Source organism: Haliotis rufescens, unplaced genomic scaffold, assembly GCF_023055435.1.
Source record: "Haliotis rufescens isolate VD_foot unplaced genomic scaffold, xgHalRufe1.0.p SCAF_1, whole genome shotgun sequence".
In the NCBI taxonomy this organism is placed as follows: Eukaryota; Metazoa; Mollusca; class Gastropoda; order Lepetellida; family Haliotidae; genus Haliotis; species Haliotis rufescens.
In genome coordinates this window covers 55,257,730-55,276,651 of record NW_025963779.1, presented here as the reverse complement: position 1 = coordinate 55,276,651, position 18,922 = coordinate 55,257,730, and the positions used below count along the sequence as shown (strand labels likewise).

Genomic DNA, 18,922 nt, shown 5'->3' with positions numbered 1-18,922 from the left:
ACCTGTCACTTTCTATAGCCAGAGGAAGGTTTCCACAATGTAATGAGGCTAATATACTTCTTTGTTGTCTGGGTAGAGACATTTTCACATAGTGAGAAGTTTGGATAGTTTCTTTATATTTCCTATATGTTCGTAATTTATTTCCATTGCAATTAATCCATTGATGCCAGAGCATGGCCGGTTGGCCACTGAAGCTTAACTTTGTGGATGAGGTGCTGGATACTGCAGGCTGACCATATATGGATCGTAACACGATACATGGCAGTCTGACAGTGAGGGTTAAAAATAGTACGCTTTCTGTGAGTGGGACTTTGACCCTCGGACAGGGGCTAGGCAGGTTGGCCCTCTTACGCCTCAGAGATCCTGCCTGGCCATACTACTATGTAGTTATATAGACATATTAAGATCACGAATAAACGTTGTGGACCCACAGACGGACTTGTGTGTTGTCATAAGAGAAATATCCGGTAGAGCATCAACGTCTACTTAGTATACTTTCATTTCGCAACGACATTATTATTATTATTGGCATATAATGATTGAAAGGAGGGATAGTCGGTATCCTGTGATAGCACTCTGTTACGCCGTACCCCCTTCAGGGGGGGGGGGGGGGTCCGGTCCTAGGTATGAATACACAATACCCTTAAGAAAATGGTCAGATGTAACAACTGGTATATTTAGGATAACACTTTTATAGTAAAGTACATATTCTAGTACTTTTAGGGGGTTGAGTCCCATTCGAGATTCGAACCCACACGCTCAGAGTGAGGCACCTAATCGCCAGCACACAAAGTAAGCGAACGGTGGCTGAGTGATATCGATGTGTATACTATGGGGTTATCGGCTATAGTTTGCAAACGGTCGACGTACTGGCCCTATTAGTGAGTGAGTGAGTATGTTTTACGCCGATTTTAGCAATTTTCCAGCAATATCATAGCGGGGGACACCAGAAGTGGGCTACTGGACCAATTAAATATCATATATTTTGTTTTTTGTATGTGTCTACAGGAATGTAAATTATGTATGTCTGTATATATGTATATATGAATCATAATGTCTTGTCTTTTAAAAATTGCATCTGTCCCGTAATGGAACGTTTCTGCAATAAATATTATCTTATCTTATCTTATCTATAGTAAGTATACTTTGAGTTGGGCGCGAGTTGAACCTCGGACCGCCACTGCAGTAACGCTGTGTAGTTATTTTAACATCACAGAAATAAGTGTTGTGGACTAGTGATGGACTCCTAGATATTGCAGTTTATCATTACCATTGTGCACACGACCAACACAAATAGACTGGCTGCTTTGTTACAATGCGCTGGTGAATGCGGTTTTGTCCAACTCCACACAGCCTTATATCGTTCCCTACGTCGTCTGTACGAAATGAAGCGAAGTGTGCACGCGCTGAAGCAGAGTGATTAAGAGGAAGAAGGAACTCGGTCAACGAATTGGCGGTATGGGGAAGGCCCAGTTGAATCGTGGACGCTAAATATAGACTCAACAACTTTGGCTGAGACGCTCTCATCGTCAAAACGCGGTGCGAAGACACGTTTCACTGATGTAAGAATTCAGTTTTGTTTCTAATCGTGATGGTGGTTTTCAATTACAGTGATGCCAGCTTGTGTTAAGTTTTAGTGGATATCCGTTTTTTGTTTGGATGACAACAATACAGAAATTACGTTATAACGGGGACTGTGTGTTCAAGCGGAGTACTTCTTGTTTCGGTTTAGAATAACCAAGCGGACATTGTCAAACAGAAGTGGAAATACCAGGTATGTTCTCTGATTAAATTAGCTGTTTTAATAATGTTTGTTTACGCATAACAATGATTCGATCATAATTTTCTCTGATATAAACAACCATAAGGCCTATTCATATATCCTATATACATAGGTCGCGTCAGAAATTGGCACTAGTCCTGTAGTCCTGTAGTCCAATGTTACCGAACTGCCCAATAGTAAAGGTATCCTAAGGACTAGTAGAAATTGGGCCATTTTAAGGGGTTTGCTATATGTTATCATTATAAGGACCAGTGGACAAAAACTGTTAGTTTCTAACCCTGATAGGATGTACCACAGGCCCCTAAATAGGGAAGTACTTTGCTCCTGCCAGCTGCCCCAGTGTCTATTCATTTCCAGGCTTAGGTATGGCAACCATTCCTGCGCATCACTCTGTAGGCTCTGTAACTGGTGATATAACATATGCAAGCTCCTCCTGAATCTGCTCCCTGAGAGGCTATTTTCCTTGGAGTAAACAAAGCTAATGGTTTTCATATGGCTTCAATTGGATCCTATACATGCGCTGAGTATTGCCTAATCCACTGAAGAGTTTTGGATATATTTTCTTGTAAAGGTTCTGTTTGTTCAAGGAGACTGCAACAGGTCTAGCATCCTCAGTGATGATTTCCATGGCTTCTATTGCAGGCTTTCCAAGCAGGGTACATGTTGTTCCGAGTTCTCGACTACATAAAGTTTTTGTGTGATCTGTTTGTCCTGCCATTTTAATGTGATCACAAACTGTCCACAAACCTGGAGCTTGTACTCACCATGCAACTCCTGAGAGCTTTCTATCAGGCGATACATACTCAATGTCAGAATTACCATATATCGCCATCTATAAAGCGACCCCACGTATAAGACGAGCCTCCTGTACAAGCCTACAAAACCGATGCTAATTTATATACCCTGTCTATAAAGCGAATCGGAATGAAGCACATCACCAGCGCATACACAATACCTACATTTGCAATAAAAACATATTTGTCTTGCATTGTATCCCTTCAGCGAATTCAGGGAAACGAACATATATCTGCAGGGTTTTTCTTTGGTATCAAAGTCACATTGGTGCCTGTGTCAATCTTGAATTCCACATAATGCTTGGCAACCTTCACCTTGATCATTTATCCTTTGCATGTCTCATCATGGACTTATTCTACCATTGCTTTAATACGTGTATCCACGTTGACTGAACCTACGAATTTTTCCTCTTATGATTCATTATCACTAACTACTACATGCACGTTTCTGCTTGAAGACCTGTCCACTTTTCCCCCGTCCGTGTCATACAAAAGGACGTTAAAAGATGGTACTTGTTGTTACCCTGTCTGGCGCTCGGCATTAAGGGGCTAAAACAAGGACTGGTCGGCTCGGAGTCAGTATACTGTGTCTGAGTGGGGTATTCATGTTAAACTGCGGCTTGGTATCTCAGTGAGCTAGCACTATAAATTGGCATCAGTCCGGACTAGTACAAGCAGCCACACACACACATACACGTGCATGCACATTGCTATATAAGTGCAATAACCTTGGACGCAGTGTTAAACCCAATTCCACCTCACCTCACCTACCCACTTTTGTCCAATGTCCATTCTTTTTGCATAACTTGCAATTTGAATCTCTAGCCGGGCATTTCAACTTGAAGTGCATGTTGCCTCCACAGCGCTTTCTGAGGTCTGATTAGGTGTGTACTGCTAATACAAATGTCCTTGAGTCCAAGGTGAAATGGGGTTTAACATTACGTCCAAGATTATTGCACCTTTATAGCGACCTGCATGCACGTGTGTTGTGTGTGTGTACCATTTCTCTGAGTGCAGGTAGATGCCACAGTCACTCTTGATTCAGCAATCACTCAGGCTTGCCAGTCAGAAACTGTACACACACAGCAAGGGGCCATGAGAAACAACGCAGAAGGGAAAATTAATTCAGTTATCCGAAAGGGCAACCGCCTCCGTGGTTTAGAGGTAGCGCGTCCGCCCGGAGAGAGGAAGGTCCAGGGTTCGATCCCCGGCTGCGTCATACCAAAAACGTTAAAAGATTGTACTTGTTGTTACCCTGTCTGGCACTCGACCTTAAGGGGCTAAAACAAGGACTGGTCGACTCGGACTCAGTATACTAAACATAAACTTGATAAAGATATAGTTCTAGTCACTATCAGATTGATAAGTAAGAATGAATTATTCCTCATCTCTATGAAATATGATCTAGTTTGCATGATAATTATCTGTGATCGTGCAATGGGTGGAAATATTACCTGTGGTCTGTGAAAAGGTGGTCTGATTACCTGTGATCAGTTATTGGGGATCAATTCACATGTCACAGCATGAAAAATAGAGGTTGACCTATCAAATTACTTTTGCGTGTCGTCTTGGATACAAACAAAAAACCAGGGGTCAGGCTGGTTGGTGTATGTCAGCATGACCCATTTGCGTAGGTAAATGATCATGATGTAAGTCACTGGATTGTCTAGTCCAGGCTCAATTATTTACAGACCGTCGTCATTTACCTAGAATATTGCTGAGTCATGCGTTAAACAACAAACAATCAAAAAGAAAGATGATCCAAGTTTCTTTTCAAGGGGAATTGGAGAATATGACAACTTATATAGACTCTTGGTGCTTTAGCAAATACTTTATCACTAACTTAGTTCTATGGAGAAATCATCTTAGGGAGCCTAGGAAATAGTTAATATGTAGACTTTAGTCACCAATCTGACAAAGAATTTGAATGGAGCTTTATCATCCCAATAGGGCTGGAACGGGTAACTCGGGTACTCGGGTCGGGTGGGTCATCAGTAGGACCCGGGTACCTACAGGACTACCCGGACCTGTGGTTAGTCACGTGATATATTGTTTAATGGCAAAAATTCTTTGGTTACACTATAAGTCACTTATGTTCCCATTTCTTTCTGACAATGCACCATTCCTTCTTACTTTTATATGTTTGAATAAAGATAAAACTTCATGCAGTAAACTTCAGTGTATGCATGACCAGATCCTTTTACACGTGTACAAGTACAATTTACCAGGGCTACAGTCAAACCTTTCCAAATCAGACATTTTGTACCTATCTCTAAATATCTACAGCGGGTACCCGGGTAGGGTCGGGTAATAGGGAGGTGGGTACCCGGGTAGTAAATTTGGACTCGTCCCAGCCCTACATCCTAAGATCCAAGGAGTGGCAATACAACATGATGGACTAACAAGAATTACACACCAATATGTCAGGTTACAATTACCTGGTTGAAGAATCTGCCCTCACTTCTATGTCCAGTATTAAAAAAGTCAAAATAGTTTTTAAAAAATTAATTTGATTTGTTTCCACTTTCTTGCTAACCCTTACCTTTTAACTTACCAAGACAAGGTGTAGGTAGCACCGTCATGGGACATAATTAAATGTTTTCATGGCGCTAAAAATATGAAAACGTATATGAAAAATCTTTTAGAATCTTTTTCTCAGACACCACAGGTTTTGGAATCAGAGTGAGATTTAAATGTTTTCATGAAAGTCCAATAGAAAAACATCTGTGTGCTTCTGTTTTTAATAATGTAAGAATGTAAGTATCATTTGCAACCATTTGGGCCATCACCATGATCACAAACAGATTGTATTTTGGTCGCGAAAATAAATGCAGAAGCCTTTGTCTAAAGAAATACTGATTGCAATACTGAAATTATATGTATTTATTGCTTAAAAAATTAGCTAACCTGAATTGCAAGTCGAGGTTTATGAACTTAAGTTGTGTTTTTCACTTTTTGTTACTATTCTTTTGCTATGGCCTTATAATAATCATAATATAATTTCATAAAAAGTAAAGTCTCTTTCTCTGCTTACAACCCCTGCAAACCCACCATACAACGCAACGTCAGGTGAACTTTCTAACCAGCCAATCATCTTCAAGGCTTCTAAATTCTCAGTACCAGCGATCAAGAAAAGCATTCAGAGAATCGTGTATGATTTCTGTTTCTTAAAAAAGAGTGAGTGAGTGTGGTTTTACGCCGCTTTTAGCAACATTCCAGCAATATCACGGTGGGAGACACCAGAAATGGGCTTCACACATTGTACCCATGTTGGGAATCGAACCCGAGTCTTCGGTGTGACGAGCGAACGCTTTAACCACTAGGCTACCCAACCGCCCTCTTAAAAAAGAACATTAAGATTCAGGTCCATGTGCCAAATGACAAATGCAATGCATTTTCACATTGGTATATTCTTGTTGAGTTGTTTAAGTCTTCTTGTACTTATCTTAAGTATATTCTTGTTTTGCCTTTAGCAAATAACACGATATTAGTTTACGAGAAAATACACACGGTAATCTTAATCTCTGCATATAAAAGAATACCTTAGAGAGCAGGAAATAAATTTTAAATGGTAAATCATCATGTCTAGTGATGTTTTATATCAAATTTCATACTTGTATTGACCAAGTTTGTTATAGATCTACCTGTTTATTCACCTGAAGGGATACGATGTGTTTTGTTTTTTTGAAAGCGCATATTGATACTCGATAAATCTTTTTATGCACTGTGAATCATAAATAACTTCTATTCTTTTTTGAAACCCTGAAACGTGCAACGTAGATCGTGTTAGGTAGGCAGAGCAAGTATACTGTTTTGTTGGTCATCTACCACCTACGACTCAACCTTCGTTAAACCGCCAATCATCTATAACGCTCATCAATTAATTGGACCCCGAAGGTAGCGTTGTAGCGAGGGATCACTGTATGACTTTTATTATCTGATGTTGCAATTATCCAGAAAAAAGTTTGGTGAGCTACAGAGCCTGGTAAGAGTATTATCTTCATCTGTGATGCTACAGATAAACCTGTGAAGCTTAAACTTTGAAAACATTATCCCTGCAGTTGTTCAAAGATAACACCCTTGTTTATTTGTTTGTTGTTATGAAGTACTCAGCTGTATGACATCAAGTCTGGATCTGACAATCCAATTATTGACATCATGAGCATCAATCCTCACAGTTAGGATACAATGGCATGCATCAACCAAGTCAGCAAGCCTGACCACCTGATCCCATTAGTCGCCTCTCACGACAACCATGGGTTGCTGAGGATCAGTTCTAATCCAGATTTTCATGGGCAGAATCCACCATGTTCCTTTTGTATATCATTGCCAACTATTCATATTCATTTCAGCCAAAAGATCCAGAAATCAACAAATATGGAAGAGCCCTGGGCATACAGACCACAGGCTTGGGACTCCACTGAGGTAAGCTAAAGTTTAGCTCACCTTACCTTGGTATTCGGTACTGCACATTGGTATTGCTAAGATCAAGAAATATTGATTTTTGGTAGGGATGAGAATGCCTCATAAGTGTTGTATATCATGTACACAGAATGCAAATGAGAGATATATCTTAGTCACGAAAGTATCTATTGACGTACCGTAATACCACTAAAGGGTAGTTAGAGTTATCTGCCCTTTTTTGGACGAGGATGAAGATAGGCAATCTCATTAATTAAAATCAGATCTTAGTTCTCGTGATTGCTAAACAAAGATCTGAGAACATCCCATTACGGGTCACATCAGAACGACCTTTCATCCGACCAATCAAAGCGTCCCTTACCAGATCATGAAAGTGACAGTTCTAATCTTGCAACCTCCAAAACGTTAACATGGGGTAATCCGATTGACAATTACAGCCGTACGACTGATTCCGTCAAAATAATCATCTATCTCTCGCTTCCGTGGGATAAACATTTGAACGGAGGGGGTGTTGCACAGTACGTGGGAAGCATTGCCATACCTTCTCAACCATATATTAGACATTCCGGAATGTTCATTTGTTCAGTTTTCAAAATGTCAACATATTTTTCAAGCGTCGTCTGAAATGGAAGTCGCCAGGTTGAAACGAGTGCCATAAAGCTCGAGAAAGCTGCTTTCTAATTGGCTGATGTCGACTTCTTGTTAGTCATTTCAGTGGTCGGTCAAAGTTCACGAAAGGTCGTTCTGATGGACCTGTAATGGGATGTCCTCAGATCTTTGTTTCTCAGCAGCGAGAACGTAGGTCTGATTTAAATGAGATTGGAAGATGGGAAGATAATACATGCAGAATGAGAAAGGAGGAAGTCTGAAACTTAAAACAGGAAACTTGGATCCTGGGTTTTCTGAAATGTTTACCATTGTTTACAGTGGCTACGTGCTGGAAATATGTTATTGCATCTTTGGGCATAAAGATGAATGCTTAAAAGTTCCTCTCTGCCAACTCACTAGCAAACACCACTCTCACGTCATTTTGTTGTCTTCATGTACCAGGATGAAGACAGCCAGGATATGTGTGTTTCTTGACTTGATGATATATATACACTACCCACCCCATAGTTAATGTCCACAATAATATGCCTTGAATTGTCGGTTTGAAATTAATACAATGTATACAGTAAAATGCCTTCTGCCTCGCTTTTTTTTCAAAATTTGGATCAAAATTTTTTGGAAATAAATAATTCTCACTTTTAAGTGCTCTTGTATTATGACTACATAAAGATGATGTGTTACACCAAACCTGAAATGTCTAAATGCAAGCTTTTAATCATTTTTAAGAAAATATGATGTGTATTAATTTTTGAGTGAGTGTTTTTACTGCAAAATATTGTTATTTAGCCACAGATTTGAGTAATTTTACCACAGAATTCATCTGGGACTAATATGTTTCCTGTACATGAAGAAATAAGACCCATTTTTTTTATTAGTTGGTTTACCGAATATCTTTATCAAGAGCCTAAGTAGACTTAGGGCCTCAGGGTATGTGCAGTGACATCAATAACATTGTTGGGCATCAAGTCAAGCACAAGGATGGTCCAGTAGTGTAAGGCGCCACGATTCTCTGTGCAGAGTTGGCATGCCAGAAACCTATGATTGTGGGTTCAAATCCCGGTTCGCCCCAATTATGTTTCTAAGTTTGTCATCACCATACCCGTGGTTTTCACCGAAGTGGTAGACCTCTGAGACCTGCATCACTTTCGGTTTTCCTCCCACATTAAGCTGAAACACCGTGATATAACTTGAATACTGTTATTTCCAGGCTTTAGACCCCAGACTTTATCACTAAAGGTCCCCAGGAATGGAAAATAAATAGATCCAGGAAATCCCTGGTATTTGTCATGGCTAATCCTGTGTTTTTAAGGGGGGGGAGGGGGGGTGTAAATTATTCTCACATTCCTAATATTTAGGGTCGAGGGATCCAGCAACAAGTACTAAACTATAAACATCTAGTGTGAGTTATCTTTCATCATATTTAGATTATTATTAATTTTTTTTTTGTGACAGCTGAAAGAATTCCTGAATGGCGAAGGAGCACAGCTGATGGAGAATGACGAGTTTGAGGCCACTGTCCTTTTCGACGGTGACAATGGTGACATTGAACAGAAAACCATATCCATCACCATTGATCATGAGCATAGTTGTATCAGGACTGGGGAAGAATGTGTTGCATTCACACAAATACGATATATCACAACGAAAACCAGCCTAATGACAAAATCCGATGAAAACATAGTAACATTTTCCTACCGTCAAGCAGAGAGTCATGACATCAACAAGAAAACAAAATATGTTTATATGAAAGTCACAAGTGCTGCTCAAACAGGCAAAGTTATGAACAAGTTCCGTCAACTTCAGTTTACACCGTTGAGAGCGATACAGGATGACTCCCACGCAAGCACGATATTTGATGCTTTTATTCCATGTTTTGTCGCTCGACTCCATGTAAAGGTGACTGATGTGAGATCAAAGAGCAGCGTTGCAGACGAGGAGTTTGTTGTGGTATTAGACCAGGAGTGTCTGTGTCTGTTCCTGCATCCATACAGTACAGTGCCCGACTACCAGGTGAACTTCTGGAAGGAAGAAGGGGAGAATGTTGTGGACAAGTGCGCTGTCATCCATGCCACGCAGCAAATGGAGATTGTGACAGCATCGTATATTTATCACATGGAAAAGGTGAGCCACTAGTTAGAACCCGGGTCTTGTCACATTCTGGGTGCCCTTGTACAAAGAGACCTGACCCCTAAGGTGATCGTAACTCCCATACCTTAACATAGCCACAGTCGTAGCGCTAAGGTTGTTTTGTGTAACGGCACCCTGGTAAACTTAGCTGATAAGAGTCCATGTATTGATACAAACTTTCTCAGTATGATGTTATGACAGGCCTAGTCGTAAGGTGCCACTTTAGGATGCATTAGAAGTTGAAGCAGCATCACTCAGGGTACATGGGGTTTTAGTGATCCTGCTACGACAAATTTATCTTTCGACATGTTTTGATATGATATTGTAAAAGCAAATTCAAACTTGATAGAAAAAAGATGTTTGATTGAGCTGAGGTTAACTTGTGCTATGTCACATGACTCTCATTGACTCGGAAAAAAACTTTTTGCTTTTTGTTTCAAAGTGGGGTAAAGAGGATTTACTCTGCCTGTCAGAAATCCACGTGCAGTCTTGCTCGTGACAGGTATAAGGGATTTATTCTCCCGCTGGGAAGTATATTTCCCTCCAAGGTAGGATACACAGTATTTTGGACCAGTCACGTAGACCAGTCAGATGTCATCATTCTGACATGGAGGTATCATAATGGTTTTTATCAATGCAAGTTCCAGCTTTCTTAAACATCACCTTTCCATGGCAAATTGGCATCTTAGACAGTGGTTTTCGGGCAGTTAATATTTGTGTAGAGAGAAATGAAACACCTGAAAGAGTGTGTGAGTGAGTGGGTTTGGTTGAACATTTGAACAGTATTCCAGTGATATAAGGGCATGTCCACTGGATATGGCCGGAAAGCCAAAAGTGATGCAGGTGTCAGCCATTTACCGCTTTGGTGAAACCCACAAGCACAGGTGTGGCGCTGACAAATCTAGAAACATAATCTGGGGGAACTGGGATTTGAAGCCACGATCATAGGGTTCTGGGATGCTCAAGGGACGCAACTCTGCACAGCAAATTGCAGCGCCTCAGATGACTGGACCGTCCGAACACCTGAAAGGAATTCTTGTTGTTGAATACCTGCAACAATAAGGTATAAAATAACCACAACATAGCACAGCCATTATTCTCCATTGAGAACTGTTCAATCGCCCACATGGGTACAATGCGCAAAGCATATTGCTAGTGTCCCCTGCCGTGAAATGGCTTGAATATTGCTAGAAGCGACACAAAACCCAACCTGTTTGTGTTGTTTAAAAAGATATGGAGGAGTGTTTGTCAGATCTTGACATACCGTATTCGACGTAATAAGCGCCCAGGGCGCTCTCAAAATAAGAAATAGGGGGCTCTTATTAGAATATTATATTTTGGTGGAAAAAAACAGAGTTAAAAGATAAATTTCGTGGTTTATGCTGACAGCCTGATATGTTTATATATGACCGATATATTTTTCCAGAATTTATTTGCCCATAATTAAGGGTGCATATAACACACGAGTGTGTATTATACGCGAATAAATAAGTCTTGTGTACATTGATCAATCGGAAGGGGTGCTAATTGAGTTTGTTCACTAGCCAATATATAAGCAAATATCGCCGTGGGCGCTTATTAGAGCGGGGCGCTTATTACGTCGAATACGGTATGTATTGGAGCAGTAGATCTGACCTGAATGAGATTGGTGAATAACTGCATGGTAAGTTTCTCTCTGCTTGTAGTGTGCCGTAGTGGACCTGCTGGTGAAAAACATGGGGAAGATTAAACCCAAGCCCAGGAACTCTTTTTTTGGTAGGTACTTGAGGTGGCTATTGACAGTAGTTTTGAAAATAAAAATTGTAAGTTACTGCTTTGTCAGCTGTACAAGATCCAGTTCCTACTAAATTCTGCAGTCCCAAAATATCAATATTTGGCAGTAAAGTTTGATCAGTTCTGCAACCAATTTTCATGAATTCTGCACAAAGTTCTGAAATCTCTTGAGCTATTTTTTTTTTATAAATTAAAGCCTTTTTTGGAAATATTTATCCATGATTTGTGAACTAACAGCCACAGCATGAAGCTATAAGACATGTGCTTGCTGTCATCACAATACAAAAGTTGGACTCACTTGAAAACAAAACCGGAATATTGATTGGAACACTTTCATAATGTTAAAATTTAAAATGATATATTGTAGAAGGTTCTTGTATCAGTGTATTATTCTAAAATTACACAAATAATAAAATAATTTATAATTAGAAAAATGCAAATGGGTGATTTTATGCAAGATGCGTCTATTTCTGCATCAAGAGTACAATTCTGAAAAATATTCTGCAACCACAGATTCGTGGAATACAGCCGTGACTGAAGATAAGATATAGTAATTGATTGCATATATGCAGTTATGAACTATATGCTCGGGATTACTACAAGAGTTTTGAACTCCATGGGATCAGATAAGTCAGTCCTTTGTTCACATAATAGTAAGATATTGGGGGTGGGGGGTGGGGTGACTAAGCCTGAGGGAGTCTTTGTGGCATAGGGTACTAAAGAAATGTACCCCAGAGTTACCAAGTGATCTATGGTGCAGAGTTGCTTACCTTTGCATCCAGGATCTGCTGATTTGAAGTACAAACTCCATCTTTTGTGTCTGCACAATACCCAGGGGACAAGTGGTTGAAATCTACAAAAGGCACAACTTTAAGCTTTCGTTCCACGGAGCTGACACACCTTATCATAACTGATTAATTGTAAAAAGTAATATTAATCCCAACGTACTCACTCACTCTTTGTATTTGATACTTTCTAGATCCAGTAGCCATGGTGAAGGGCGAACAAGGCTTCCAGGGTTGGCCAAAGAGAAGGTTGGTTACTAATAACTCAGATGCTGATGACCAGATTCAGTACACACGGGACACAGGTCAGTTACAGATAGCATCCCTCTCTGCTTGTAGTACAAGGTGAATACCACTCCTTCCAGAACCTTGTAGGGATTCCAGGGTTAGCATTGATCCCAGCGACCTGTGCTGATCTTACGAGGTGACATAACTGATGGGTGGTCAGACTCGGTGACTTGATTGGATGTCATTGTACCCCGACATCATAGATCATTCCTCATAATATCAATCACAGGATTGTCTGGTCTTTGCTTGATTATTAGCTGGGTATCATCATATAGCTGGGATATTGCTGAGTGTGGTAAACGTCAAACAATCAAACAGAAACTTTCAGACCCAGTTGAGCAACAGTCATATTCAGTACTAACAGAACTAGGAGATCCGGGTCATCAGCAACTCTTGCTTGCCATAAAAGGCGACTGTGCTTGTCGTAAGAGGCGACTAACAGGATCAGGTGGTCAGGCTCACTGACTTGGTTGATGCATGTCATTGTATCAAACTGCATGGATCGATGTTCATGATATCAATCACTGGATTGTCTGGACTTGATTATTACAGACCGACGTCATAATGCTGGAATATTGCTGAGTGCAGCGTTAAACAACAAACAGAACTAGGTTGTTTTTCCAGTTTTATAATATCTCCAAATACTGTTACATTACACAAAAATATGTGGTGACATTGAATGACGGTGGAGATAAAATTTACATCAGGGCATATGTAAACAATAGCACAAATAGAGATGATAGTAACACTTTTGTTCCTTGTGTTCCCTCTATCTTGCACATACGCTTGCTTCATGTTAGATGCTTGGTTACAGCTGCTGCAGTCACCGAGTCAAGGCGGATCTTCCTCCGAAACTTTAAAGGTATGTGTGTATTGGAATGGTTCAACAACAATAGCAGGTGCACTTAGGCTTATTAAACCATACCCGTGAAGATCCGGGTTAGAGTAGGTCTTCAGCAACCCATGCTTGCTGTAAAAGGCGACCATGCTTGTCATAAGGCGACAAACGGGATCGGGTGGTCAGGCTCACTGACTTTGTTGGTGCATGTTATCGTATCCCAATTGCATGGATCGATGCTCATGATGTCAATCATTGGATTTCTCTGGTCCAGACTCGATTTTTTACAGACCGCCATCATATAGCTGGAATATTGCTGAGTGCAGCGTTAAACAACAAACAAACAAAGTTAAGTATTAAACCCATTTGCCATTAAATTGTCCCCACCCCTTATAGTTCTGCATGGTTGTCTGACTGGCTGGTCGTTTGTCATTAAATATTCCATTTTCAACATCTGAAACTACAAAGCCTATGGAGTGGAAATTTTGTATGAATGATCCCAGCTGTGGTGCTTCTTAAAAGAGCTCACAGAATTCCAATCCGACTTGAAACATGGCTGCCATGTTGAAAATGTCATTTTTGCCCTTTACTCAAACATTTCTACATGTATCATTATTTAATTAAATTTGCAGCTAATACATGTATCATGTGTATGTGGTATGCAATATTATATACAATGTGGTTTTTGGCATATTTTGATTTTTTTTGTCAAGGTATGACCTTGCCCTTTATCATGTTTATGCTTCCATTTTTATGATGTTTTTTGCATTGTTTATGTCTCCTCTGAAACTGCATGTGTGTCTTTTGTTTATTATTACTTGAAATGAAGCTATACATGCATCAGGTACTACCCAAATCGCTTCCCATTCGACCTGTGAACATGGTGAAGATCCGGGTTGAATTGGTCATAAGCAACCCATGCTTGTCATAAGAGGCGACAAACGGGATAAGGTGATTAGGCTCACTGACTCGGTTGATGCATGTTATCATATCCTAATTGTGTGAACAATGCTCATGATATCAATCACTGGATTGGCTGGCCCAGACTTGATTATTTAGAGACTGCTATAATGTAGATGGAATATTTCTGAGTGCAGCGTTAAACAGCAAACAAACAAACAACAAACAAACAAACACTTCCTATTCGTATGCCAACCTCTCCAAACAATCAGATACATAACCCATCTGGACTCTCAGAATAATCCCATCAAATGTTTAGTAGTATATATATGTCATTATAAAAGTGATCAATTTCTCTAATTGTAGTTGTATCTTTTAGTATTTCTATTCATCAAAAAGAAAGAGGACAAGCAAGTAGAAATTAACTGAACTGCAAAATACTTGAAACTTGTCCCTTTTATGTCTGGTTGGTCCATTCACCAAAATATTTTAAGAGAGTGGCCTAATAGTGTTACCTTGACCACAGACAACCTGGAGTTAGCCTACAGGGAAGGCGAAGCCAACATGGAGTGGCACGCCATCTGGGAGCCGAATGACCTGATTATCAGACAGCTGCTGGAGAATGCCGAACTCCTCTCCAAGAAGGACGCACGTAGTGGAGGTGAAGTTATAAATAATACATTTCTAAGATCATACTTCCGTGATGGGCGGTTGCCTCGAGGTACTGTTGTTGGCTGTATGAGGTTGCATCCCTTGGTTATGGTGCTGGTCATGAGTTTGAATCCCAGATTCTCCTTGATATTGTTCCTTGGTTTGGATAGATTGTCATCGTTGGTTTGTCAGCACCACATCAGAGGTATGAATGAAATTATGAATAGACAGGGGGGGGTTTGTATTTTTTTTTTTTTTTTTTATTGTTTATGAAAAGTACCTGTTACATGAAATGGACTTCCACCCAGGGTAGCAGAAAGCCCTTGACATGAAGCACATATCAGTACATGAAAAGTCTTTTGACCCACATTAAGTTGACATTGTGTGGGTCAAAACCTCATTAAACTGATATGGTGTTCCCTTGTGAGTGAGTTTTACGCTGCTTTTAGCAATATGCCAGCAATATCACGGTGGGGGACACCAGAAATGGGCTTCACACATTGTACCCATGTCAGGAATCGAACCCGGGTCTTCGGCGTGACAAGCGAACGTTTTGACCACTAGGCTATTTGACCGCCCGTTCCTTTGTGAAGGTGCGGTTTGGAATTTGTCTTGAGCAACCCATGCTTGTCGTAAGTGACAACTAATGAGTTTGGGTGGTCAGACTCCCTGATTTAGTTGATGCATGTCATTGTATCCCAACTGCGTAGATCGATATTCATGGTGTCAATCACTAGATTGTCTGGTCCAGACTTTATTATTTACAGACGGCCATCATAAAGCTGGAATAGTGCTGAGTGTGGTGTTAAACAACAAACAAATAGAAAGATGATCCAAGTCTCTTTTCAAGGGGAATTGGAGAATATGACAACTTACATAAGACTCTTGTTGCTTCAGCAAATACTTTTTCACTAACTTAGTTCTATGGAGAAATCATAGTTACCAATCTGACATAGAATTTGAATGGAGCTACGTCATCCCAAGAACAAAGGAGTGGCGATACAAAGAGATGGGTTTTACAAGAATTACTCACGAATATCTCAGGTTACAGTTACCTTGATGAAAGAATCTGCTTTCTCCGCTATGTCAAGTATTAAAAGATTTTTAAAAGTGGTGTTGAAGCCAACTTACTCACTCTTTCTATCGCATCGGTACCTCCAACCACATCAGATGACTCGAAACTTGGCATATACACTGTTCAATTCTTGATAGTCATACTGAAAACATTCATTCTATAATGTGAAACCCAGTTTGTTTGGAAACCCCTCCTTCGTCAGTGCCAGGATCTGCTGAATGTAGGCTGGAATCCTGCATGTGGCCTCAGTATCATCCTTGGGTAGTCAGCACCGTGCCTGGCCTTCAGTGTTCACCACTATTGTACAAGACCTGCATCCCACTAAACTGATGCTGTGCCCATAAAGACTGTCAAGCCTCACTCGCTGTTCCTTGTTTCAGGTTTGGACCCTGATTCAATCGACCATTTCACTGCCACTACGGAAGACATCGTGGACAAAATGTTCTGTCAGGAGTAAGTACATATTTTCTTCTGTGTCATAGGTAATGACCACATGTTACTTAGTTCTGGCCCGACCGTCTCTGTGGTCAAGTGGATAGAGCGCCGGGAGAGTGGAAGGTCGGGGGCTTGATCCCCAGCCGTGTCCTATGAAAAGATGTACTTCTTGTTACCCTGTTGGCTGAGCATTAAGTGGAAAAAAACAAGGACTATTTGACCATGATTCAGTATACTGTATCTGAGATAGGAATTCATGATAAACTGTGGCATGGTATCTCATTGGGATAGCTCTGTAAACCGGCATTAGCCCAGACAAGTGCAAGCAAGCGAACACACAACACATGGCATGACTATTGTAAAATGAAAGAATCGTTAGGTCTTTACTTCTTTTGAGTAGTATATATCATATTGAGGATGTGTGTGTTAAATATGCAGTGTTCTTTCCAGGTGTGAAGCTGCTTTGTCATCTCTGATCAGTCTCCGGGAAATCTTCAGTGAGTGCAGTTATCCCGAAATGGAGGCCATCTTGTCTGATGATGACTACATGCTGTTGAAGAAGCTGGTGTTCAAGAACCTGTATGAACAGCCATTGTAGTGGGGTCATTCAGTACAATGTATGAATGCCCTATATAGTAGGGTCATACAAGAACCTCTAGGAACACACTCCATGTTGTAGGATCCTATCAACAGCCTATGCAGTGTGACTTATGAAATCAGGCCAAGCCAGAACAATTATCTCCCTTACACCTGCTTTATATTTTCTTTTCTATTTGTGTAGTATCAGTTTATTACATGTAGTGTGTACTTCAACCTTTACAATGTGCCCTTGCGGACCTATTGTCTCTAAGCCTTCAGTGAATATCAATAATTGTCATACTACTTTAAAACTGTAGTTGATTATTGACATGTCTGTTTGTCTGAAGTATGTCTGTGGTGTGCTTGTTGTCAGCCTGTTTGTCAGTTGTCTTTCTGTTTTTATGTCTTATAGCTGAGCAGCAACTGAGAAAGCACTCTTAGTTTCTGTAGATTCTTACACCGTTATCAAGCTAGAGTAATGTTTTTTGGTTTGTTTTTTAACGCCGCGCTCAGCAATATTCCAGCTATATGAAGGCGGTCTGTAAATAAACGAGTCTGGTCCTGGCAATCCAGTGCTTGACATCATGAGCATCGATCCACGCAACTGGTATACCATCATACTCATCATCCAAGTCGATGCTGACCACCCGATCCCGTTAGTCACCTCTTACAACAAGCATGGTCGCCTTTTACGGCAAGCATGGGTTGCTGAAGACCTATTCTACCCCAGATCTTCATGAATTACACAAATTATGCTCATTACTGAGAGTAACTATGTGCTTTGTTAGTGATAAGAGGTTGAGAAGCAGACCTTACTTCCAACACTTTGCTGGGTCCAGGATATTTATCACAATAGAATGGAGAACTGTTTTGTTTTAGACATTTTCTATTGACATTAAAGGTCAAATGGATTGGGCAAAAGTTTTCCAACTACGATGCCATTTCAATAAACATTTATACAGACAGTGGACAATAGTGTAAATATTAAACATTGAATATTAATAAAGTGGGATACTTCAATGGAAATAATAGCATTAAAGAGTAGCAGGTAGTCCAGGACAAGTAGTGCGATGGATATGCGCAGATCTCGGCTAACAAAAATGAATAATGTCATGTCATTCATCAAATGGTTGTGAAGGTTGAGACCTTAACATAGAGATAGACTCAATGACATACTCCTCAATAAATCAGGTGTGATTTATGACATAGGCCAATTCTTGAGCCTGAGAATGTATAATTTGGCCATGGTTACCAAGCTTTGACATGTTTATTTGTTTGTAATTAACTTTTATCTCATAACTTTTAGAAAATTCTGGTATCAACTTGTCACACCCATCTTTTCATAATCTATGAGCAACACCTGTGTCCATGTTAGCATTGAAAATTTCATCATCATCATCATCATCACCTGCACGTGCACAACATGCGTACACCCTCTCTACCTGTAACGAGCCAAACATGTCTGCCCAAATTCTGTGCACAGTCTACCTGGATTACAATAGATGGTGATTTACTGTACAATTTTCTGTTTGATGCAATTTTCATATCTATTTTTCTTCTGGCTTACCAGTAAAACATGTGATTGTGAACATCTGACAATAACATGAAACAATTGTTATGTTATTTTTACTAGCTGTGTCATCTAATGATGGTTTCTCCGTCCTTTAAGCCCTCAACACTGATAAGACAAATGTGTAGAGAACATTCGATTGCTGGAGTTTATGATCACATGCATGTTTCAAAATACTTCAAATTGGGAACAGTTTTTGAATATCTATAATATCAGAAGTTAACCACCTGATTTTTTTACATCTAGAGATAATCTGTCATAATGGACAACTTATATTATGAGTTATATTTTCG

General features: G+C 40.1%; 1 protein-coding gene across 2 annotated transcripts; it reads left to right on the top strand.

Annotated features, from left to right (window-relative positions):
• Positions 1–1,443: 1,443 nt before the first annotated feature.
• Positions 1,444–18,668, top strand: LOC124131538. Of its 2 annotated transcripts, none has more exons than XM_046494849.2 (9): positions 1,444–1,562; positions 6,930–7,002; positions 9,061–9,729; positions 11,421–11,490; positions 12,488–12,598; positions 13,396–13,443; positions 14,846–14,980; positions 16,426–16,498; positions 16,931–18,668. In XM_046494849.2, exons 2-9 carry the CDS (start codon positions 6,955–6,957, stop codon positions 17,076–17,078), a joined length of 1,302 nt encoding a protein of 433 aa, XP_046350805.2. In that variant the 5' UTR covers positions 1,444–1,562; positions 6,930–6,954; the 3' UTR covers positions 17,079–18,668. The 2 variants fall into 2 exon arrangements, with proteins under 2 accessions (XP_046350805.2, XP_046350804.2); XM_046494848.2 differs by having other exon boundaries at positions 1,455–1,774.
• The last annotated feature ends 254 nt before the right edge of the window (positions 18,669–18,922 follow it).

Excerpts from the sequence above, each read along its gene's own strand:
- LOC124131538 (XM_046494849.2), top strand. The coding sequence starts at position 6,955 with ATGGAAGAGCCCTGGGCATACAGACCACAGGCTTGGGACTCCACTGAG. Across the intron at positions 11,491-12,487 it reads GCCCAGGAACTCTTTTTTTG|ATCCAGTAGCCATGGTGAAG; the intron begins GTAGGTACTTGA and ends GATACTTTCTAG. Across the intron at positions 16,499-16,930 it reads GACAAAATGTTCTGTCAGGA|GTGTGAAGCTGCTTTGTCAT; the intron begins GTAAGTACATAT and ends TGTTCTTTCCAG.